The sequence below is a fragment of the Wasmannia auropunctata genome, unplaced genomic scaffold (genome assembly GCF_000956235.1).
Source record: "Wasmannia auropunctata unplaced genomic scaffold, wasmannia.A_1.0 LD335214.1, whole genome shotgun sequence".
Lineage (NCBI taxonomy): Eukaryota > Metazoa > Arthropoda > Insecta > Hymenoptera > Formicidae > Wasmannia > Wasmannia auropunctata.
The window spans coordinates 767,020-792,477 of NW_012027676.1; the positions used below are offsets into that span (position 1 = coordinate 767,020).

The window sequence follows — 25,458 nt, forward strand, 5'->3', positions numbered from 1 at the left end:
GATGCAATTTTGATATCGCGGCGATATGGAGACCTTTGTGTTCTCCACACGGATATATCTTCCTCCCGTTTTCCCTCCGTATCCCTATCTCGGGACTCGGCACTAAATTAAATTGACCGACACTTTGTAGCCGGATAGGCATCGGCTTTTGTTTACTCCGAGGTACCAGTATTGATCTCCGACGTCTTCAGGGAGGGCTCTCCCGGTTTCGACGAATGACAGATAATTTCTCTCCTTTTTCCCTGTCGCGGAAAACTGAACGCCGGTTCGTGAAACGGGCCGGATACTCCTCGGAGACCTTTCGCGTCGTTTCTCCTTCTACGTTTTATTAACTCTCGGTCGATTAGTTGACCTCGAACCACCCCACCTTCGATCGACCGTCTGGGATTTGCCGTCGAATCGTCCTCTTCTTTATGAACGATAATTGCGGATCTGCGTCGCACGAAACATTGTTTCGCAAGTATATAAAAAACAAATTTATCTCAGATTCAAGAGTAGACAATATAACGATTTTTCTATATGTAAAATATTGATATACAGTGTATCTTTATTAGAATGTAAAAATATAATAAGAAGCATTTGCTTAAATAAATACGAACAATTAGATATATTAATCTTAATTAATTAATTCTAATTAATATATTTTTACAGTCGGTTTTTTTACACAGCAGAGAAAAGTGTAAAATACCATCTTATCTACGTAACGTAAGATCACCTGCAAAAATATCTGACAAAGAAATGATTAATGCTTATTTCGAGCAGGTACATAATCACAATGTCAATACATTCATTTATAATATTATTTAAGCAATCAATAACGACTAATTGCTAAATATAACGATGATTATTCTGTCTAGGTTTGTAACAAGAGAGCAACACCGGCCAACGTCCATTTGGCCGGTTTGTCCTTGGTTTTTAAATTAAACGTCCATACATATGTCGGGCCACGCGTGCGTGTTTTGTACACCGGGCACTCGTACATGTTCCTCAAATCCTGTTTGTCCTGCGTGATCGCGCGTACATTAATCACCGGCATCGGTGGATATAATTCCTTCGATCTGGAATCGACGATGATTCCTGTTTGGACGTCCCATCGCGCGCCTTCCATAAATATTCCGTGGACGTAGGCCCCGTCCCTCGGCGCTGACCTAACGCGAACGAATCGGGAAGGAAGTCACTCCTCGGCTCGACATACAAGACGAATCGAGTTAACGGGCGATAACTATTCTGCCCTCGCGACCGCGTTAGATCGTACCCGCGAAAACTTCAACTTCCGTCCAATTATTGTTCCTACTCACGTGAATTCCTCCTTGTTCTTCTTGGTCACGTCGCACTGGAGGCACATTTTGTCGAGCGGCAACTCGTGCCTCCTGGCTGTCGATTGCATGATGGCGGTGAGCAGCGATTGGGGATTGAAAAACCCGGCGAGCCACACCGACGCCGGTAACTGGAAGAGAATTAATTGTTTTGCGCGTTACGTTAGCTCTGCTCATATAAGAACGTCGTCGTCATCGTCGTATATTTTTTACGTGTACACACAACGAAATCCGTGGACCACGTTTCCAGCTCTCTGATCCTCAGCAGCAGATCGACGAACCAACCGGTCAGACCCAATAAAGACGGATAAGCTCTGCTAGCCCACACCGGCGGTACTTGGTCGAAGAACAACGCGTTCTCCAGATCCTCCATGTCTGACGTTATGGTGAGCTCGCCCTTGAGGCCCAGATCTAACTCCCGCAACGATCGTTTGATCTCCGTTGTCAGGAAATTCATCCTCTCGCATTCTTGAAAGGCGACGATCACGTACGGCGTCCGTTCCTCCACTTTTCCCATGATCTCCGTCATGTTGAACTCCTCGGGTAACTTCTCTATTATCTCATCCAACACTTGTTTCACCTACAAGATAAATAAAACACGTAACATTTATCAATATATAATACATGTAATAAATATATAATATTTATAATTAATATATATCTGCAAAGAAGAATATAATAATACCTTTTCCTCTCTGGTAACGGTTTGTCCTCCCGAGCTGCCAGTGTCACGCGGTTGCATCTCAAATACCGTTCGGAATAAATTCTCAGCTGTCATCGTTAGAAAGCCGATTTCCGCGTTTGGATGTAGTCCATATAAATACGGCGATTCCGGCGGTATAGCTTCGTCAATATATGTATGATAACCGGCTAGATCTGTATTAGGAGGCGCGGGAAAACCTGAAATGCAAAATGACGATTTCACAATTCTCATCAAGAATATTAATATTTTTAAGAGTACGCCTATTAATTTACCTGGTGCCAGTTGCAATTCTCCATCAATCAGGTCAGGCTGCATTAATTCTTCAAGATAGGATACGCAAAGCCTTCTGTCCCAGTCGTCTGTTATGTGGCCACCATACATAATTTCTCCAAAGAGATACCTTTTCAAGAATATTAATTATTAAATTCTTTCGTTCACATTTTGAGGAATAGCTTTATTTTGAATTCAATTGTATATTTACGTACGTTAGCTTTATTGATTTTACATAACTTTTAGTAAATTATGCTGTGTATTTAGCTTATTTATTCTATTTATTGTTAATGTTAATTAAGAATATATTAACCTTAAGTCTTCCCAAGGCACTTTCGGACTTGCTTCCAAATAATTATAAAGCACACTGACACTGATGTTCAGGTCTCCCACATTGAAGGGATATATTTTATTCCAACCCTGGGGTCCGAATTTACGACGTTCCGCGACGACTGCGTGGAAATAGCATAAAGAGAATAAAATCGCTTTGAACTCGGCTTCTTTAGAGCACATTTCTAAAGTCTCTTGAGCAAAATTATCCAGAGCTTTATGCAAATTAGCTTGCATACCGGTGGGTGGTTCGTTTGTAATTTTAATTGATGATTCGAGAATACCCTAAAAATAATTACAAAGCAATAATATCAATAATACCGATAATATCAAGCATATATTAAGTTTGTCGAGTGAAATTTCCTTTCATTACATTTTGGACAATCAATTAAAATTTACAATTTACAAATTTTATAATATACAAATAAAAATTTTTAAATTGATTATTGTCTTTATTTATAAAAAAATATAAGATAGAAATGCAAAACTATCTTCTTACTTGAGGTATTATATGACCGGCTGGCGTACTAGCCGGTTCTGCGCTCATAAACATTCTGTAATCGGAATGCGAACCTTCCGCGGCCGTCTCTAATTTCTTCTCTAATAATGGAAGCCACTTTTTAACTAAATGTATATTTTGCAATACCACCCAGTGACCATTTTTGGCTGCTACGTCTATAGCCTGTTCGGCCACCGTTTCTTGTCCTTGACCAAGGGACACATTATGGAAATTTTGATTATCTGACATAAAACCAAGACGACGACCTAGATCCTCCACATCCTGAATATAAAATAAAATATTTTCTCTCTTGTCATCTCTGTTTCTTATAAAATATATTTCATAAAATAAATTTACTGATTTTTTTTCTAATATAAACGAATTTTAGAAATTAATCATCGAAAATCTTGCTATTAATATCTATTTATATGAAAAAAAAAACAATAAAGGAAAATATTTCGTAATCATACCTTCAGTGGATTTACTCCGGGTGACAGAATAAAGAAAATTGGAGTGCTCGGGCTAGTCTCTTCGTAAGATTTCGCAAACTCCACCGTTCTCGCCTCGATGTACCTCGCACCGAGCTTCTCCTCGATAAACGTTGCGATGGCATACGTCATCCTGTCCGGTCTCAGAGCTCTCAGCATGCACAGACGTTGTATAGCCGTCTTATTTTTCCACTCTTGGGGAAACTTCTCCCGCTCCGGGCATTCGCACTCTACGAACTTTTTCCAGCGTTTGGCAGAACTCTCGATGTCCCGGTCCAAATTCCTTCGAACAGGCGGGACAAGTGAGTGGCTAAAGCGACAACGGGACAACAGTTTCTCGTCGTGCGTACCGAAACTCTTCCCTCGTGGAGAGACTTCTTATGCCACCCCAACTGGCGTTGGTGAGGAAATCGACCGGCGAGGTGACGTGTGGCGTTATAGGGAATCTCAGAAGGAAGTCCAACTCGCTGGCCGTGACTTCGTTTCTTACCAATAAGATTTGAAAAGCCATTTGCGAGGCGAAGATTAGCTTGTCGCACTCGAAGAGTCCCCGGCTGGTGTACATGAAGACTGAATATGTGATGCACTCGATCAGATTCTGTACTCTTGCCGCAACATCAGGCGCGGGATTGGCCTTCAAGATCGCCTTCTGAAAGACTACGCTGAAAGCCTTTAGCGAAAATTGATAGATAGGATTGATCGTATTCAAGTCGTTCAGTATGAAGTACAGTAAGGAGGCTCTTGCTGCTGCCGGCCGATATAGTTCTCGAGCCGCGTCGATCTGTCGGCTGGTACCGCGAGCCTCCGTAACTTTCGACTCGATCTCCGCAGCAGTACGCTTAGTAGTCTCCAAATTCTCCACGAGAGATGTGTCTTCGAGGACATTACTGCCAGCTGATGATAACCTGAAATGATAATATTAAAATAAATTAATAATTGTTATTACTGCTTATACTTACCGCTTGACAAATTTATTTATTTATTACGAGTTCTTTCGTATCACTAGCTGTCAATAAGATAAAAAAAAAGTACAGAGAAAAATGTTATATAATTATATAATTGTAAGATTATTATTTAAAGAAAATTATTTCTTTTTAAGGAACAAATCTCTTTCTCGAGTGACGAGTGATTGTTTTGCATAATTTATATGCAAAGTTTTACGCATATGAATAATTCATAAATCTTGAATTTAATAATGATCTTGTACCGGGAGAGAAGCGAATCTTCGAGACTGTTGAGAGTAATCTTAAAATCATTCTGCTGCCTGGTAAGTTCCGCCTTCAACTCCTCTAAATCTGGTCTCTCCGCCTTAACCACTTCCGCGAGCAATTGATCTTCCAAGCCGTCCCTCGTCACTGTAAAATTAATCAGCGTGGTTTGCGCCTGCATTTCCGGCTTATAATGGGGATTAGCCAGCTTCGTGTGCAGCAACAATCTGAACATGGAATTGTATTCCACCTCTTTATCGCCGATCTTAATGGCTCGACCCTTCTTGATTAAATTTCGGCCGAGCAGAGGATCCAGAACGGGATCTACAGTCTCCCCGATATTCTCCAGCAGAACTGTAGATCCATTCGCTAATGATAACTCAATCACGTCCAAGTAACCACGTTGACCTAATCTGATCACTTTCAGCTCGTCTCCGTATTTCTCCTTGATCCACTTTATACCTTGAAGCTGTAAAAGATTTTTTCTTTTTATCGAATTGCATTCGGTCTTGTGTAATTTCTTGACGCCGCACCTGTGGATCTATCATTAGCGGCCAACGATCGGAATTGGTCAGTATTGTGGCGTTCTCGGTCGACATTCGATCGTTCGGCAATCCCTCGTTATTCCATTTGGCGATTTGCGTGTCATCCGTTAGCAGGGAGAGAGGATCCAGGCCTTCGGTAATTGGGATTGTCGGTTCCACGCTGCGTATGAATGGCAGCCATTGCTTGTTTAGCAAATCCTGTCGGAACTGTTTTGTAAAACAACCCACGTAGGATATGAAAGCCGTCACCAATAGTACATCGCCGGGTAGCGTCGACGCCTGCTGCATGAAGCTACAAATATTTGCAATTTTTACTTTGTTCGTACAACCCAAGATATTATATATCATAAAAAAAAATGCTCACTTTGCCACCGAATCGGCCCAACGAACGTTTTCAGATGCCAAACCGCCGACTAGTCTGTTCGCTAACGCGATCGTCGAATTGGTGGCATCGGCTTCCTGTTGGCATTTCAATTTCTCGGATGTCGCTTTCTCAAAGTCCGCCGTTAACTTCGCCAACTGTTCTTCCAAGGACTGAAAAAAAAATCGAATCCGAATTACTTTAATCTTAACAAATATTATACGTTAAAATAATATCTATGTGTGTATATTTATACAATTTTATATTATAGAACTTTGAGGCATTGAATCGCGGAAAATAATCTTTGATATTGACGTTCACTTACAACTACTTTCCTCTTGATACCGCTAAGCTTGTCTTGAGCCGCAGCCAGCTCCGCGTTCGCATGCGCGAGTGCCTTCCGTTTCGGTTCCACGTCGCAAAAGACTTCGTAAAACTTGATAATATTAATTACCCAGGCGCATAAACCCGCCGCGGCGGCTGACTTGGATCTTACGAACTCAGGCTCGAATTCGGAGTCCTTGAGATACGGCTGTATCGCTTTAATCACCTCGGGATGTATATTTTCCTTGTCATAATTAATCAGGGAATCTAAGAAGGTATCCACTTTCGCCATCACGATCTTTATGGAGAAAATGAAAAATATATGTCTTTTGACGCTTGTTGCTCGGATGGAATCACGACGAGGGAGGAGCTCTCTCTCGAATTGTTCCAATCGATTTGACAATACCTTGGCGGACTTCCAACTGCGATCCTTAGGTACTTTGCCAGATGGTGCCAAAAGGACCATGACTGCAGCAGTGACGTTTGTTACAGCACCGGGAGGCGAGCCGAATGATTTTAATTCCGTTAGATTCGCTTTGTTTAGAGTATTTAAAGCTTCTTGAGCGGCCAGCAAAGCAGGCTCGGCTTTCATTAAGTCCACCTCGCAGTCTTTTTGTTTCTTTGAAACTTCCTCGGCAATCACGGCCACTTTGGATTCCTCCTCATCCGCTAAATTAAATAACGTTTTCTTAATTAAATTACTTTTAAGTGTATATATAGAATATTGCGTAATTTATTATTATTTATCTGCTAATGACGTTACAAACCTATCGCCTTTTCTTTTTGGACTTTCTCCGTCTCGACACCAACTATGGCAATTAGAGCGTCTGCAGCATCGTTTTTCTGCTGTAATTCTACCTCTTGTACGGCCAACTTCTTTTTTAACTTATCCACTTGTACGGCCGTTGATCTCAACTTGTCCAAGCCGTTTTCCAATCTAGCCACTCTAGCACGTAGCTCGGAACTTTTTGTTTTTAACAATCTAATGTATAAACTTATTTGCTCCAGGAAAGACTTCGGAGTCGTGTAATTGTAACGACGCTCGCTGCTCAGATAATGACGGCTGGCTACATTTACGGTGGTGTGTGCATGGGCCATAAATTTAGCAGCTGATTCTCTATCAAAAAGAATTTTCTTATTTTGAGCTTCCTTTTTCCCTTTTTTAATACTTATTTATGTGTCTGTGAAGTTAGCACATTTTGTTAACTTAAAAAATAATAATAACAGTTCCAGTAGCACTTTCCATATAGTTCTATCGTTCCTGATAAAAAATTTAATAACAAAAAGATGTGATAACTTTACGTTTCTGCACGGCACATCTCCCTCTAATCTATTATATGCCATCAAATATTACGCAAGTGAATCATTTTTAAAAGTTGTTCCGCCTTATATAAACATTTTTTAAACAATCTTTGCTTTTGCCGCCAGCACGGCACTCGAAATGTGTCGTGCTGATAATTCTCGGCACTGCTGGCGATAGTTCTCTTTAACAAAATGTCGTGCTAACTTCACTATTTATATATAAGCTATCTTCGTTTACACTTGAATATTATTCTATACCTGTAAGTTTCTGACAGCTCCTCCAGTTCCTGCAAAAATCTTTTCGACACAGACATTAGTGCCTCCTGAGGCCACTCGTGAAACCAGTTTATCATTGTGCAATTTATGATTGCCGGAAATTTTCTGGATCTAACCCGCAGTGTCGAACCGACGGGAGAGAAACATAATACGATTCTGAGTTGTCGGCGAACGCGATCGATGAAAAACTTCCAGCAATTTTCGCGTGTGTCCAGCATACCGGCGCCTTTCACCTCGTTACGAACTCCTGAAATTTAAATAAAATATATACCTGTCTTTGTGTAATGCCTAACGATTTTAGAAGTAAAACTAATAAAAAATAGTAATAAATAGCAATAAAACTAATAAGATTTGAAAGATATTAAATTAAATGATAGAACTTTTTTTCAATATTGTTAAGATATATAAGCATTATTCTATCTACTTGTATTTTAAAATTAAAATTGCTTTTCAAACCTGCTATTATGTTCTCCACCTCGTCCTCGGCGAATAAATCGGGCACTTCCCCGGACGCGAGCATGTCATTGATAAGTACTAGGAATTGTTCGTTCGGCACTTGCGCGTCTGTCATCAGGAACATGTTACCTAAATTTTTCAAGCCGGCTTTCGAATACAAAGCGGCGAGTTCTAGTTTTAGATCAGTCACGCCGTAGCCCTTCTTCAGTTGAACTTGGAAGACCTCCAATGAACTTATAAAGGCTGCCAATCGCGAAAGACTCTGCTTACCAGAGCCACCCACGCCCACTAAGAGCGCACTGCCTCTGGGCGATTCTAGGATCCTATTTACGCGACATACGTGCATCATAGCGTCCTCGAAAAGCACTAAATTCATGGCCGCCACCAAATCGTTATAGCTGACCATTGCTTCCGACAGCAGCCGATGTAAATTCGACCAATCTTTGACGGGCATGTATTTCGGCTCTCCAACGCCTCCTAAATATTGTGCAATCTTTTTAATAATTTTTGAAAAGTTGTATACTTTAATACTGCATCTTTAATGAAAAAAAAAGTAAATGCTGACTGTTATATTTTGAAGAATTGAAATCTGATATTAGTAATTTTGCAACAAAAATATAATATAAAAAATATAAAAATATTTGCAACAGAAAATTAGAAACAGAATTAGAAAATATGGACCTGCAAAATGGCAATAAATGTTGGGCTTTTCCAGGATCGCGCTCTCGTCCACCTCCTCCACATTTTTTTTCATGATATCGAGTTGTAGTTTCAAGAAACTTTCGATGTCTTTTTCGTCCGTTAGCTTATCTCCGTACACGCGTTGAGTCTCGTGCATCCAGAGTCTGATTAGATCCACCGGGGATTGTAAGCACTCATTGCCGCTGAACAATAGACCTTGAAAGCAGTTGGAAAGTTCGCGGAGATTGAAGATATAATGGAACTTCACCGCTGTCGGTAGAAACATTTGAGCGCAACGGTGATGTAGTTGAATGCTTGCTTGCACGATGTTGGGACATAATTCAGTGACGCTTACAGGAAACCTGATTAATATTATCATAATTAATATTATTACAATAATTGAATTATTTTTACAAGAGTTACAACGTTATTCGATGAACGATTTAATTATTATTTCAAGTATCTGTTTAATGTGTAGAGAATTTTATTATACATTCCAATATTACCTGTGTTCCACGTTTGCGAAATGCTGTGACAAAATAGAGGAATATATTGTTGTCAGAGAATCCACGTTCGGAAAGCTGACGGCAAATACGGCGAAATGCCTTTGTAATCTCGGATTAATCGTAAACGATCCGGCGGTCGGATTCATGCAACTGATGTATTGACAATTATGAATGTCCTTCAGAGTCAATTTAGTCCGATCGTACCAATGACCGTAATCTAAATGTTGTCTAATTAACGTGTGAGGCTGAACCGTGCCGTACGCGTCCACTTCAGGCATGTTCATATCGTCGATAAAATACACCAAGGTCTTGTTTCCCGGCGGGCCATAATTTCTGCCCGCTTTCTTCTCCAGTGATTTCTCCAGGATCTTCTGCAGCATCTCGGACGAGGTGTAGAAATTGAACGGCACGTTGGAGACCGCGTAATTTTCAGAAAGCTGAAGAAGTTTCTCGGCGACCAGGACGGTCTTGCCGCATCCAGCCGTGCCGACCAACATTATCGGGTGTTTCTCCGGCATTAACAAGTCAAGAAAGTATTTTATTCTGATGGACTCCGACGTGTAGACTAAAACGGCTTGTAGTGGTATCTCCGGATCCAACTCAAATTTCGGAAGACGTTCCGTCCACGGAACGAAATTCTTCGTCTCGTTGTCAATATAATAATCAAAAACCGTCCCTTGCGGCGGGAATTTTATCTGCTTGAATTCATTGGTCCACCATTTAGTGAACTCTACTCGGTAATCCACAGTTTGATCCTGAAACATAGAGGAGCCGAAAGCCCAGACGGCGGCGAACACGAAATACAGCTCGTAATGGTCCTTGTGAAAGTCGCCGGTCGTCAGCTCTGGTCTCAAAAGACAATGGAGAAGATGACACAGCATCTCGACGTGCGCCATGTCGGCTATAGGCGTGATCTTCTTGAATCTCGTTCGTAAAGTCTCGAGACAAGTAGGGATGTATTTGTCGAAGAGCATTACCAGATTTGACTTCTCATTCGGCAGAGATCGTTTCTCGACCCAGCTGGTTACGTACGGATTCCATCCTAAATCCTGCGGGTTTATGTACAGGATACCGGCACGCGAGACCGTGGCGGGTGTGGCGGTTCTCAGATTCGAGATCTCGAAGAGCAATCTCATGGCCGGCGTAAGGGCGATCCGTTCGTTGCTGGCCAACGTCAGAACTTTGTTGTCGTCCATAACGGTATTCAGCGATTCGATCCACATCGGATCGATGTCGCCGTCCAGGACGATCCACTTTGGATTGTCGCCACCCAGGTTGGCCTGTTCTCTCATTATCACCGAGAAGAGGCCGTCTTTCCATTCCCGCGTCGCGGGATTGATGATACCGAAGAGCTCGTCGTTGGTCACAGCCTTGGGATTGAGATCGTTGTACATCGGCTTTCTCTTCATGTTATGATAACTCTTGAACAGCGACTTCCAAACTTGAGTCTTTCCGGAACCAGCTATACCTACGATAAAGACGGAGTGCCTCACTTCTAACAGCTCCTCGAGCTGCACAACCTTGAGAATAAAACCGTCTTCCGGTTGCAGACTTAGATCGGTGGCCGCCGCCTTTACCATCTTCTCGAACTCAACGTCTCTTTTTCTAGGAACGTCCAATGCTGGAAATAAATCGGCTATCAGCCCCATAAAGACCGGTAAATCGTCCGACACCACTTTGGGAATATTGAAGTCTCGCAGGGCTCTCATTAATACCTGTTCTTCCGGTCTGCCGGGATCGCCTCTTTTCAAGCTACCGGCGACCACTAAGACCGATTTTATCGCCCTCAAACCCCAGTCGTAGTGATCCTGTTTGGATAGCAATTCCTTACACAACGTGTACAATGTAATAAACTTTCTCGCGAGTATCCTTGCGTCCTGAAATCCCTCCGCTACCAACATTATCTCGCATATCAGCTCGAAATCGGGCACCACCATGGCGCAGGGACGAAAAAGCGCCTTCAGATTCTCCGGCAATTCCGTACGGCCGGCGTAACCCGGATTCATGGTGATGAATATGCCAACGGTCGGCTCGAGAGCTATCGTCTCGCCCATGAAGTTGAACTTTTCCTTCTTATCTCTGATGGCGTCTTGAATCGACTTTACTTGCACGGCGACCACCGAGAGCACCTCGACGGTGATCCTGTTGAATTCGTCGAAACAACCCCACGCGCCGGTCTGCGCCAGACCCTTGTATATATTACCGCAGGACTTGTAGTCCATCTGCTCGGAGCAATTGAACACGTACACCATTATGCCGAGAGCTCTGCCGAGATCCTTCGTGGTCTCGGTTTTTCCGGTTCCCGCAGGTCCGGCTGGACCACCGCCCATAATGAGATGCAGAGATTGCGTCAGAGTTATGTAACACCTGTCCGTTAGCGGCGTTATGACCAATCTGGAAGCAAACGAGCGTAACATTGTATTGGCAATCGACCAATATATTAACAATGTGTGTTCTAACCTTGGAGTATTGCCCAGGTACTCGTGAGAATACTTGAACTGCGCGTCGCAAATATTTGCGAAGCAATCCTTTTCCTTCTCGTCCCATCTGTGCCGCAACTGACTCTGCCACTGGAAGGCCTGCGCGGTCTCCACCTTCGATTGCACCAGCTTCGTCACGACGTCCCTGGAGTGGACGTCGATCGTGCAGATAGTCATGACCTTCTGTCTCTCCTGCTTAGTCAGCTCTCCTATCAGCAGCGTGATTAAAGTGCTCAACTGCGAGATCTGCTTCTTCAGATAATCCTTGATCGAGTTGTCGTAGCCCTCTTCGAGACGCGCGAAGGCCATGTTGACCTCGGTGGTCCACCAAATTTGCGTTCCGCAGAGGGACACCTGGGCCGGATAATCGAACAGCCACTGCTCTCGTGGCTTTTCCTCGTACGTCACAACCGCTTCGCTGAAGTAATGCCGGATGGACACGCGCATGGCTTTCTGAAGCCGATTCAACCATCCTTCCACAGCTCCTTCGCAAATCATCTCGCAGTTTGCGAATTCCACGTATTCGCCATCCTTGGCGAACATGCCTGAAATATATTGAAAAGATATTGAACGACTAATATTTAGCGCGAAATGTTATTTATGATTAATCATTTACCTAGGACGCGCTTTAGTGAGGTATTCGTGGTGTCGAAGTTCAATCGCGCCATAGAATCGAATAACTTCGTCAAGTGTTTCGCCACTATTTCCGGTTGGTTCCCGTTCGAGAGTATGTCCAGCAGATCGCTGGAAGAGACGAAGTAGAATCGCGGAAAAGCGAGACGCTTCGTTTCGAGATACTCCGCCAAGGCCTTCTCGCATAATACCAGCCCTTTTTGCAGAACGTCTAAAGCGGACACGAGACCGTCCTTATTCGTCGCCTCAACGACGTTCGGCGTTTTCGCCATCTCCTCCGTCATCTCTTTAAATTCCTTATCGATGTGATCGAACCGCTCGGCATCCACCGGCAACTGCCGTCGAATATCCTCGGACGACATGAAGATGCTCTCGAGATGCATCCAAGTACGTTGAACCTCGAACCAGACCGTCGTCACCTGATCGGCGATACTTAACTTTTTTTGCCACGACGACACCTCCTCCAGGAAGTGCGCGATAAATTTCGAGGTGATCAAATTTTGCAATTGTACCTGCAATTTTAGGAAGAAAAGAATTTTATCTCTCCCGAATATCAGAATGGTGTTTTTTTTCTTATTATTTTCATTGTAAGCTTTTCGAAGTTGAGATATTAATTAAGTAACCTGGTTTTCCTCTAAGGTCTCAATCAATTCTTCGCTAGCTCTTATTAAGGTAGCTCCCGTGCGAGCGTGAACTTCCCGCTCGAATTCCATTTTCGACCACGTAACATTCAATTCTTTCATATATTTCTCCATGGACATTTCCTTAACCGCTTTATCCACGATATTCTTAACTTCCTCCTCGCATTCGTGGAGATTCAACTCGAGCAGATCGGCTAGAGTCGTCGATTCGTCCATTACGAAACGAACCTACGTGTAAAAAAGTCGTCTGACGACGTAGCTACAATATTTTTAATAAAAAGCAGGTCAATGATTTGCTTTAGCTCATACAATAATTCAGAGTGATGTAGGAAATTGCTAAATAATGTAAAATATGTGATGTTCTGTATTTATTAGCAAATTTATTAAAAAATTGTACAGTGATTTATACAATGAGTGAATAATGCGAAACTTACATAATAAAAGAATGATGGCGAATTATAAATAGGATTATTTGATTTCTAGCGTTTAATGCTATAAATGTGACTATTCTCATTAAATGCGAAGTTCGCATTAAAATCAATAGACACATTTAGCATTGAATAAGTCTGTAAATATGAATGCGAATAATAACATTCTCTAAAATCCTATATAAAATTCTAAAATCCTAACTTTATGTTAATCAGCGTGTTCCATGCTGCGCTATAGCCATGCTTACAAAATATTTTGTAACGTACACGTGAGTGTCGGATATGACGTGTAATAGTGCACACTTGCGAGAAACTGTCGTGCCGAGATTGATTTTATCAAACTTTACGATCTTTTGTTATTGAAAATATAATGAGTACGTAATTTAAAAGTAACGTTTACGTGATATGCGTATGTACAGCGGACTTACGGTCATTTCTGGAGTCATGTTGCCCAATTTCTGTAACACCGATAGCGTATATATACAGCGGTGCAACTAGCTAGTGATTTGATGTGATTACACCACACATACACACACACATACACACACACATACGCGCGCGCGCGCGCGCGCGCGCATTATTATTATATACAATTTCGCAGAATTATTTTAGATGTAATGATCGTAGCATCGTTAAAAATATTAAAATATGTATAAATGAATAAGGCGTTGAGCTTGTATGAATTTGAATCTTCTTTCATCTAAGCTGGATATCAAAGTATATCTTCTAATTTACAGAGTTTATACCGTAGAGAAATAAATTGAACATCCGCACTATGATTTCCAGCTATACCTTAGTACTATTCATCAGTTGTCGCCAGTGCCTCTCCCGAATGGCCGGATTTTGCAATTCTCCTACGGCACGCAGCGACGTAAGCATATTCTTCACCGTCGCTTCCAACGATACATAAGTGTCCCATGGCCTCATTTCTTTGTCCAGTGCTGCTGGACAAAATGTACACATTAAGATTGTGTCGTTTTAATCGGGGTGAACGTTTTGCGGATAATAAAATACAGCTGTATTTTGCGTAACTCGCGCGGTTACTCGAGTCGCGCGAGAACGAAAGAGGGGGAGCGCGAGAAATAGTAATATTTTATAAAGATATATCCGGGACGTATAAAACCGCGCAATTCGTGGAAATCCTTCGGGGACTGTGGACAATTTCTTAGCTACTTACCACGTATCTCCTTCGCAAACTTCTTGCACTCGATGTCCATATTCTCCACGTCGATTTTCCTCCAGGGCGTCGTCTTCCAACCCTCGATACTACTCTGCACTATATTTACATAATCCCAGAGCTGCTTAAGCATCTTCAGCTCCCTCCTGCACTGCCTCAGCTGTTTAAATTCGGGTACCGTCACTTCAAACAACGAGGCGGATTCTTGTATATCCTTCATTTGCCGTTCCAGCATGAGGATCTCCTTGTGGGCCTCGTCTGATAGCTCGTACGGATTTTTGCAATCGTACTTAAAGAATGCGTACCGTCGAAATGCCTCTCGATACTGGCCTATTGTAATGTCGAACGCGCAGATCCGTCCGCGAATTCTTGATACTTCACCTATTATTTTCACATATCATCATTGAATTTAATTATTTAATGATTTAATTAATATAATTTGTTGCAATAATATTATAGAATGTAAATGTTAAAAATTAAATTTTAGATAGTTTTATTTGCAGAGAATAAATATTGGGATTACTAATTTAAAAATAAATATTTTCTTATCTACATATTTTTAATTAAATAAAATACTAAATTAATTGACTCGTAATATCGTCAACTTAATAATGTCGATTCTCATCTTACGAACCTGCCTGCAATGGCGCAACTTGCTGCTTCACCATAAGAGCGAGTTTTTTCGTGTTTGCCCATTGCTCCGGTAACTCTTGCAACAGCACGTTTACTTCTTCGGGTATATCCTGATCGTAGAACTTGAGCAACTCAATGGTTTCCTCTAATGGCTGGAACATTTCGTCCGTAGTTGGCTGGCGTTCTTTCACCTGTAGTAGGTAGCCCATTACGCTAACTAGAGCCGCATAATCACCCGGTTGTACTTGCTGTAACAATCCCTCGTCCGCTAGTCTGGAAGCCGAATATTTAAAGATAAAACTGTTGACTGAAAAACATTACGCGTTCACTTTTTATCTGGATTAAAAAATAATGATTTAAATATATTAGAGGCAATACTTTATTTGAAATTTTAATATATGATTTGATATGATATCACATGTCATATGTTATATTTCACCTTATGAACGCTCCCAGATCGGAAAGGCTACTTGTTACACGATCGACTAAATGTTTTTTGAACATGCTCGACCATTTGCACACCGTGTTCAATACCGACTGTCTGAAGGGTCTTAGATCCACCCTGAACCAGCCGCAAAATACTTTGGACAGATCCATTTCCTCGATCTCGAGATAGAGGCCCTCGTAAAGGTCAATTTGTTCGCGAAATTGCTCCATTTTCGGCGGTGACTTCGTCGGACCTTTAGGGTCCTGAGCCGTCACCATGTCCATTTCTTCCACTGACAATTGGCGGCTGTACTCGAGGAATTGTTGCATCACAACATCCCTATCATCCAACCATAAATAGGCGTAGCCTAATCGAACAAAATAATGAAACATTTGGTTGCATAGAAATTTAAAAAATTTGTGCAATATACGTTTAAAATAAGAAAATTAGAAAATATTTTAGAATCCACATAATTATTAGTATATTTTTAAATTTTAATTTAACTATCTTTTATTATATTTATGCGTTATTTTGTTATGTTTAGATATAATAAATGTTTTTAGTTTAAAATTATAATTTTTGTATGTCTGTGACAATATTATAATATATAAGATTTTTTACAAATTATTTGAAAAAAAATTTTGAGAGTTAATGACTTTAATACGAATCGGAACTGTTGTAAACCAGATTGTCATAATCATACCTTCAAAATTACTGCAAAAGTCAGTAGCCTCTTCTACAGCAGTAGCTACGCTTGTCAGTATCTCCTCTTTCATTCCCTTCATGTCTGTGTCAGATTCTAATTCTTCAGCGTATCCTACCGAATTTTTTTTTAATCGCGGTACCAAGGCGGCCATACCGCTAATGTCATTTAACAGACTGAGAATCAGCTGGTCAAGTCCGTCTGGATCCTCGGGTTCTAGTGATGGCACGTAATACAAGTCTGGTTCTCTGAGCTCTAATTTTGCTTCAAGTAATGCCTCGCACTGGCCGATTGGATCCATGCTCTCCGCTAAATAGCCTAAATGTAACGCAAAAAGATATTCGATTTTATTAAACTTTCATTATATTTATAGTTATTTTGTTTCATAAATTGAAAATTGATTACGAAAAGAAACATAAATTTTTATGCCATTAAATACGATTTTTCCTTAATTTTAAGATGGATATAAACCTAAAGAGCATCCAACTGCTTTTCGAAGTGACTCGATCACGATGTCATCGATATATTTCACGTATTCTTGCCAAGCTTCCTGCTCGATCTCGTTAATTTGGAAGAGCGTTTGATTTTCCTCCAATATCGAGTGTATCTGCTCAGCGGCCTTCGTAATCTCCGCGTAACGTTTCGATACCTTTTCCGAACGATCGTCTAAGGCAAGCAATGTCTCCTTACGACGGTCCTTCCGTTCTATGAGGGGCGTTTTCGTCCAGGGTTCCAAAATGTTTCTGATCTTCTGCACGTTCGATTGGGCGGACTTCATGCGCTTCCACAGCCCCTCCACGAGATCGCCCAACTCCGTTATATATTCGAGAAGCCCGTCTGATCTCCAGCATAGCTCATCTTCTCCGCGGGATATCAGGGAATCGATTCGCGCCACCTCCAACTCGATCAGGTCAAACTCAACTCGCTTCGTTGTTTTACGTATGTTATTGTACGAGTCGACCGTGCTGCTTAGCATCGTGCGAAATTTTCTGAACGTCTCCGCGCTCTCGGACACCTGACGACGCGGTATAAAATGGAAATAATTAAATACACGTGATAGCGATAAAAATTTTCTTAGCACGAGGATACGATTTTGCTCGATTTTCAACGAAAGTACACATTTAAGATTATGTTACCTTAATTGCTTCTTGAGGAATATCGGAACGTGACATCTGTTTCAAATAGCTCACTTCTTTCAATACCGCGAGAAGGCTGGGATCGAAATTCAATAGTAAAGTTTCAGCCTCTCTACAAACCAGATGACGGTTGAGGCCGGCATCAACAGTTTGCGGTACCGTTCGCGCCCACTCATTGAAAAGATCATCCTCCTTATCGGCGAATATTTTTATCAATCTTTCGTAACGTGACATTATATTATTACCTTCATCGCTGTGAACGATTCTGCAAATGAAAAAGAAGCTATAATTGTTAGTAGATTATTGAAGATTTATTTATCTTTCTCTCCAAACTTTATACAATTTTTTAATGGAAATATGAAGCATTTTTTAAATTCTGTCTGGAAGAGGGAGTTTAAAGAAAAATTTTGATGTATTGTGATACGCACGGATGCGGCATGGCTTTGAACGATTGTATAGGCAAGTCGATACGCTGCCGCAACATGCTGGTGAACGTTAAGGCAGCAGCCAAAGGCGGTAGATTAATTAGAGCACCCCTGCTACCGCGGTTGAACAAAACTTCCACTACCGAAAGTTCCATGTTTAAAAGCTCGAGAATCCTAGTGTATCGATTAGTGAATTGCTTTCGTATGACGGGACGTTCCAGTACTGATCCGGCGATGTTTATCAACTGATAAATAAAAACGATTTACATTTTCACGTTTTCTGATAATTGACAAAATACATTAGTACTAAGAAAAGCAAATAAATTACAAAACCTTGAAGACACTTTCAAGGTTGCCGCAGTCGTCGAAAGCCTGGCACAGAATCGCTGCCAGTTTGCTGTCAAGATCGGTGATGGATTCAGCGAACTTCGTGCAATCAACGACGAAAGATTCATCGTCCGGCTCGAGAACGTCGCTGGCCCTCACGGTGAACGAAACGAAAAGCTGCTGAAATTCTTTGAACACGCTTATGATTCTCGCGCTCAAGGACCGTCCGAGAATGCCGCCTATTTCAATCTTCTCCAACTTGGAAAATTCAAGGACGGTATCGAAGAGCCACTCGATATCTGCCAGCCGTTTCAGGAAAGCATCGAGACGAGTGAAGACGGCGGTCGAATTGAATGTCCAAGATGGAGCTTCCGGTTTCAAGCCCGGCATATGCTTTCTCAATTCGAACTGTCTTTTGAATTCCTCGAGTACTCCTGATTGAAAAACATTTCTGAGATCTCGGAAGCCGGAAAAATAAATCGCACTGCGCGATATGTCGTACGTTGAAATTGTCATTTTGTATCATACAAGGCGCAGTCTTTCAAAAAATTTATAATATTTAGTCAATGGTATACTATGATTATTCTAATCTAATAAAATCTGACACTTCCAATATTGAGGTTTCAATACTTATTGACAAATTGATAATTATTCAAGTTTTCGAGTTCGACACTGAGTAAAAAGATTTAATTAATAACCATAATAAAAATAATAATAATAAATGATGATTCTATTACTGCTGCTAATTTCCTAGCAAAGCAAGAAGTTTAACTTAAGATGGCTTTATACCTCTCGATATTTTAACGCGTTGGAGTGCTTCGTCGACATCGCTCTGAAATATTGATGTCGGATCGAGAAACCGGCGCGCCTCCTGTATCAGTAAGTTGCATATCTGCCGAAGCATGATGATGAGTTTACTAGAGCTTTGATAACTCTTGCACTTTGCCCACGCTAATCCGAGCGAGTGTATCAGAGTTGCCATCAGCGGCTTAGCTTCGGCGAAGTCGATCTCTTCCACGGACTTGAAGCACTTCGCCAGAGGCGTCAGGTACAACGATATGTCCTTCGCTTCGGCCAATGAGGAGACAACATTGTCGAACAACGTGCGGAAGCACGGAAAGTACGCGCTGTCAGTTTTCTCGAGAATCGTCGCCATCTTTTTCACGCGGTCCTCTTGCAGTTGATCGTAGATGTATCTGCAAAGGATGGGCGCGATAATAGATATTATTACGTGATGTGCTGCATAAGAAAGAAATTGTGCATCCGACTGTAATATATCTTATAAAAGTGTTATATATGAAAAATACTCGTTACCTCAAATTCGCCAATCTGGTAGACCAGTACTCTAGCTCGACGTCGGGCGTCGGATTCTGTCCGTTTTCAAACGCGACGCTGGATTCGTGAGTGACTACGTCGTTCACTAAGTAGGCCCATTTTATCACCACACCTTCTATAGCACTTTTCAAATACAAATCGGCCGCTTGCGGTCCTTCTACAGTAACCAATCTCTCGACTTCCGCCACCTTTTCGAGACCCGCCGGCATCGGTAGCACCGTTCGTCCATTTACCTGACCTTTCACCTGTACGCACGTTCAAGCGTAATATTTTTTATTTGAAAAAAAGGCAGAATTTATAAAATGACTTAATTATCGATTGCTTTATTACCTGATACAACGTGCCACGGAGAGCGTGCACGTGCTTGCATATATCGTGAATCGCTACTTCCGGCAAGTCCTTGTGATTTTCTGGCTTGGTGAGAAGAGGCGCAACGATGTTATCCACTAATGTAGCCAATTGATCGACAATCCGATGGGACAGATCACCCACGATTAACATAGCCGAACATGCTTCCTTGTCTTTTGGCAATGGCAGTTGCTTCACCTTGATTGCGTAAACTCCTGCAACGATAGCATAAATTTTCTCTGTAATATAAATGCTCGTAATACGTTTATGAAAATTAAATTCATGTTGAAGCGGAATACAAAATTCTTCGCAATTATTGTTAAAATATTTCTAATTATTCAGTCTTTGATACAATAAATTGCAATCACGAAGAACTCACCCTTCGTTCTCTGGCACGGTATGGGAAAACTGGACGACGCCACTAATTGCGCGTTCGGTGTTAGAACGACAAAAAGAGCGACCGGTAATGGCTTGTCCAAAAAATCCAACACCACGTTCCGATATTCCTCTGTGAGTAATAATCTTCCCCATTTCTCCGGCTTTAATTTTAGACTCTTCTGCACGAAACCGCCGATGTACTCAAGTCGAAAGTCGAGCGGTGCTTCCGGAGTAGTCATTTCTGTTCACAAAATTAAGAGATATTCACATATTTCCTTCTATCAGAAATTTCAATTTAAATCTCCTTTGAAACGATAATATTTACTTAGACGCAAATGTATTACATCTCACTGATAGATGTACATGTGTCTATCTGTCAATTACATTTATCGATTATAATTAAAATAAAGGAAATGAAAAATACGTCGGTCAAATTTTTAGACGGTTCAATGACAATTTTGTCGATCGCGCAACAGCAAAACTCGCAGAATGACCGAACTCCGCGTTGAAGAGACTCGAGCTTCTTACGAATTCACGGGGACGTAAGCGGGAAGTCGTAAACGCGAAATTTCGCTGACGCGGGGTATCATGCTTGTTAAACGACTGTCGTGCAAGCGGGTCAGGAAACCAGGTACGGACGGAACCAGCGAAAAACAGTCTGGCATTGGACGATCGTGTCTCCGCCGAGTTGAAGCCCTGCTCGCTCGTTGGCCCGCTATTGTCGCGGAACGCACGTAATATGCTGAAAACAACTGACATTGCACGCGATGTCCGCCTTCCGCGCAGCAGCGGCAGGTACGATCTCATTCCTCCTGCGAAGTTTCCTCAGGCTCGCGCAGCCCGAGTCTTCCGGTCGCTGGCGTGACGTTACGTTTCGGGCTCCTTCGACCCGCGCGGCCTCGCAACGACGTAAATCTCTCGCTTTGTAAGTTTCCCAATATATTGCGATATTAGCACGTTGTGCGCTTTCTTTGCTATAGTCGCGCGTTTGACGAAGGTCTTTTACGAAGACAACTTTGTTAGCGGATGATTTTTTTTTACTCAAGGGGAATTAAATTACCAATTTAAGCCGACACAGGATAAAAGTGTGTAAAAAAATTAACGTATATAATTACAATTACGGTTATAATACAATTATAAACGTTTCAACTCTTAATTTTGGGTTGAGAATATTCGAAAAATGAATATAAAAATTAAATAAATACATAAACATCACGGCATAAATAGTTAAACTTATTGTAAAGAATTTAGCGTGTAAAAGTGAAGTGGTGCGCAGTCATCCAGCTTACAATTAGTTTATCCAAAGGTAAAAAGCGAAGAATCTCTTATTAGGCAAAATTAAGAGTCGAAACATTTATAATTGTATTAATATATGTTAATTTTTTTACACACTTTCACCTTGTGTCGGCTTAAATTGGCAATTTAATTCCGTTTGATTTATTTTGTTCGACCCTAATATTTTTTTCTAATTATTGTTTTTTATTCAAGACCAGTAGTTTTCTCCATATGAATATTTGCATAGTTTCATAAAATATCGTCGATTCTAAAACAGCGACGTTGTAATTTAAATTTCAATATACCTATATTGTAGAAGGTATAAAATGGATGATTCCGATTGAAGTTTATTGGCTTTCGAAAAAAAATTTCTATGCGAGTTGTGGTGAAAGGTGAAAGTGCACAATGACGAGGAATAAAAATTATGTTTTACTTTTAAGTTAGTCCTATTTTCTGCCACAAACGTAAACGTAAATTTTAATCAATATCATGAATCTAAAACGCACGGCACGGAAAGTTCTACTTAATGCAAAATAGGATCGTTTGGAATGTCACTCTGTGCCGTGCACCATTTTCGCGCACAAAGGAAGGGCTAGAATACTTGAATATGTCGATCGATTGGTCGTAAAATTTGCGTGTTAGAGAAAAGAATAACTTTCGCTCTATATGTGCTTCTAATGCGTATTTAGTTACACTTCTTTTCTGCAGTTTTATTATTAATTAATTCGCGCGATTTCAGTTTTTCTTTTATATACTATAAAATTTCTGTTGCGCGTTTTTCGAGAAACGCCAAGTTGGTAGAGAATTTTCCATGAGGTACACGATATTTTCAAATTGTTCAAATATGCTTCTTCTTTTCTCTTGCGTCAGGAAATTAGATGAGCGACGCTAAACGTGAATGTATATATTTTTTATTTTTACGGACATCGGACAAATTTGCATCAGAAAGGGCGCAAAATGTTGTTGCACGTGTAACTCGGATTGGATAGGTCCGGCATCGTTGTAACATCCAAAATGAGCGTATTAAAAATGGCACCGGTTGTGCGTCCGATCGAGCACGCCGCTCGCGCTACAAATATACACACAGGGGGTGAAGAGGGTTTTCTCTTTCATCGCTTTAATCCTAGCACACGCACGTGCACGCACACGAGAGCTGAGCCTGCGGAGGGCGCGTACGCGTATCTACAAAGGGCCCCGGCGCTTTTCATTTCGCGAATACTCGCCCTTCTTCAAATTAGGAAAAAAAAGGGGAGAGCGCATCTCCCCCCCCTCCACCCTCTTCTCTCCTCCGTACTCTGGCCCACCATATCAAATTACTCCGCCTCCTTTCCACCTTTTTATCCTCCGCTCGCGCGTTCCGCTCGTACCCTTCGTCCCGCCGACACCGACGGGGGTGCGCGAGAAAAAAGGAATTCGTCCTCGCTGGGTGGTCGCGGAAATTGGAGCGGCACGGATCAGCATCCGGAACGGAGACGGTAAATGCGCTGTAACAACGTTCGAGAGCTTCCTCATATAGCCTTTGTACAGAGTGCGGTGTCAGCATTTACAATCGAGCTAGAGATCCGCGCACAAAGAGGGTGCGAGCGACAAGTTCTGGAAAATTAAATGTAACACACGTCACATGATATTCTTATTCGAGAGCGACTTAATTGTCTCTTCAGGATTCGTTCTGTCTAAACGTTTTCCGCTTTATTTCTTTTTCCTTTTTTTTTCTTTAGGTATAGATGTTATAGGTTTCCGAAATCGTCTCTCGACATAAAACAATTTGCGCGCGGCAAAGAAATGACTCCCGACGTTATCTACCCCTCGAGGAAATTTGTCTCGCCGAGCCATTCGTCATTTCCCCGCGCGCGATTTCCGTCGCTCTAACAAACCGGTCGGCCGCGGATTATCGCACGTCCTCGCGAAAACAGATCATCCGACGGTATCGCCTTCTCTCCGCCGTCGTTATCGCCGCCGCCGTGGGGTGTATCGCGCGATTTTTGTCTGGCGCGACATTGAAATTGATGATCGAGAATCCCGCGGGTATTTCACTTCAAGAGTTTTCGGACGAGTGAATAATGCGACCGCGCGCACGGGGGGATGTGCGTGCAGGCGCGCGTGCCTTCGGGAAAGCGATTTCTTATTTAGGGAGCTTTTGAACTCGATGTCATTTTTCACACGCGCGTCTCTCACGCCGTCGCCGCCGCGCGGGTGCAGCGATACGAGCGTCGCTTTTGAAACTTCCACGCGGCTTTCCCTCGTGCTATCGTGAGGCAGAAAGGAATATTCCGGCGGGGTAGCGTGCACGCCTTCCAATTTTCTTCGCGCGCAAAAAATGGGAGCCTGACGGTAAGCGCGCGCCGCGCGTTCATGTCCGGATATTGAGATGTCTGGAAATATCGGGATCGAACTCGAACGTTCCGCGCGATCTCCTGAGAAATTGTTTGTCTAACTTTGCGTCGAATTGTAAACTGTCGATCTATAGTTTCGTGAGAACATAAATTATAACATGATGGATGCACGAGAAGAAAAATTTAACAAATACATCTTGCTCTCGTCAGACAGTTTTGATGATACCTCTTATCATTGCACGCTTTCGTTGAAACATCCACAGAAGATTTTTTTACAAAAGGCAATACTCTTTAATTGAAACTATTCGCGGCTTTGTAACGTACATATCTTCTATAATATTATACATTTATATAAATATACCTATATATGCCATGAAAATATATAGTTCTTGAACAATATCCATATGGATAATAATACTTAAATAATACTTAAAAAAATGTTGATAAAAAGAAAATTACGATAAAGAAATTGTTATAGCGTATATACTACAGTTATAATTAAATTTCACATGTCGTAATGTAATTATGCGTTATACATTCACGTGACTTATGAATTTCAAATGAAATGGCACGCGGAGTTTTCGTATCGTTCTCGCTGTAATCGTAGAAATAATCGTTAAGTAAAATCAAAGACGAATAAAAAGTTCGGACGTCGATAAATTCATCCGTAATCGAGAGAGCAGTCGAGAATCTTCTCGGTGAGAAGGTGTAACGTGGGACATTTAGTGAATCCGTTTGGTCCGAAACTGCTCAGACGAGAGGGCGGCTTACGTCAGATGGAAGGGAGAGGGATGTCAAGCGCTCGCGGGAAGGTTCATACGAGCCTGACAGCCGGTATTATGATAATCCGGAATCGGTGCTGCGTTCTCTACGTGCCAATTCTCTCAGACGGGAGAGTCGGAAGCGTGAAAGCCTCGGAAAACACATTTTATTCGCCGACGAAGCTACATCGAGATTTAATATCCAACGGGAGAAAACATATAAAATGTATAAATAAAGAAACGCAGCGGAACTCGCAATATCTTATTTGCTTATAGCAACACGGCGTCGCATATACGTGAAACGTTTCTTTATTTTATATTTCATACATTTACGCCTTGAATGTAATAAACGTAAGGAACAGATTCTCGCGTTGACTGATAATCCTTACATCGATAACGTAGTACCGCAGAAAATCTCATTTTTATTCCAGCTCGCCTTATCTGGAAACTTCCATCCGATTAAATCGAATAGTTCAACAAAAAAATGTCGAAAATAGAATCGAGACGAATGGGATCGACATTCTGCTGACGATGTTCAAGAATATACATCCGGGAATGTCAAAAAATCTCTTACTCTGACTTGTCCTTCGACTGTCTAATGTATGCCTGCTGCAGTCTACGGGAATGAAACGGACCGTGAGATCGAATTGGAAGGTTGCCCAGAAACGCGCCTAACGAACGTTACCCTAATAAAATCTCGCCCCTTTATCCCCTCGAAGGAGAAGGAGGAGAGAGAGAGAGAGAGAAAGAGAG

General features: G+C 41.7%; 1 protein-coding gene across 1 annotated transcript; it reads right to left on the reverse strand.

Moving 5' to 3' along the window:
* Window positions 1–604: 604 nt before the first annotated feature.
* LOC105457503 (dynein beta chain, ciliary) lies at window positions 605–20,871 on the reverse strand. The gene is made up of 36 exons (XM_011702203.1): window positions 20,662–20,871; window positions 20,338–20,577; window positions 19,941–20,173; window positions 19,590–19,855; window positions 19,065–19,471; window positions 18,282–18,709; window positions 17,952–18,193; window positions 17,524–17,788; window positions 16,859–17,402; window positions 16,388–16,705; window positions 15,697–16,051; window positions 15,259–15,530; window positions 14,625–15,005; window positions 14,240–14,388; window positions 13,002–13,247; window positions 12,362–12,890; window positions 11,726–12,290; window positions 9,266–11,659; window positions 8,760–9,121; window positions 8,079–8,555; window positions 7,605–7,869; window positions 6,812–7,161; window positions 6,451–6,713; window positions 6,046–6,342; window positions 5,724–5,893; window positions 5,348–5,651; window positions 4,814–5,283; window positions 3,957–4,511; window positions 3,589–3,889; window positions 3,119–3,400; window positions 2,603–2,904; window positions 2,292–2,419; window positions 2,002–2,216; window positions 1,540–1,896; window positions 1,299–1,447; window positions 605–1,148 (listed from the first exon to the last, which is right to left on the reverse strand). The coding sequence occupies exons 2-36, from the start codon at window positions 20,573–20,575 to the stop codon at window positions 854–856; spliced, it is 13,374 nt and encodes a 4,457-aa protein (XP_011700505.1). The 5' UTR covers window positions 20,576–20,577; window positions 20,662–20,871; the 3' UTR covers window positions 605–853.
* Window positions 20,872–25,458: the final 4,587 nt, after the last annotated feature.

Excerpts from the sequence above, each read along its gene's own strand:
- LOC105457503 (XM_011702203.1), bottom strand. The coding sequence starts at position 20,575 with ATGACTACTCCGGAAGCACCGCTCGACTTTCGACTTGAGTACATCGGC. Across the intron at positions 19,856-19,940 it reads TCCGTGGCACGTTGTATCAG|GTGAAAGGTCAGGTAAATGG; the intron begins GTAATAAAGCAA and ends ACGTGCGTACAG. Across the intron at positions 17,403-17,523 it reads TTCCTCAAGAAGCAATTAAG|GTGTCCGAGAGCGCGGAGAC; the intron begins GTAACATAATCT and ends CCGCGTCGTCAG.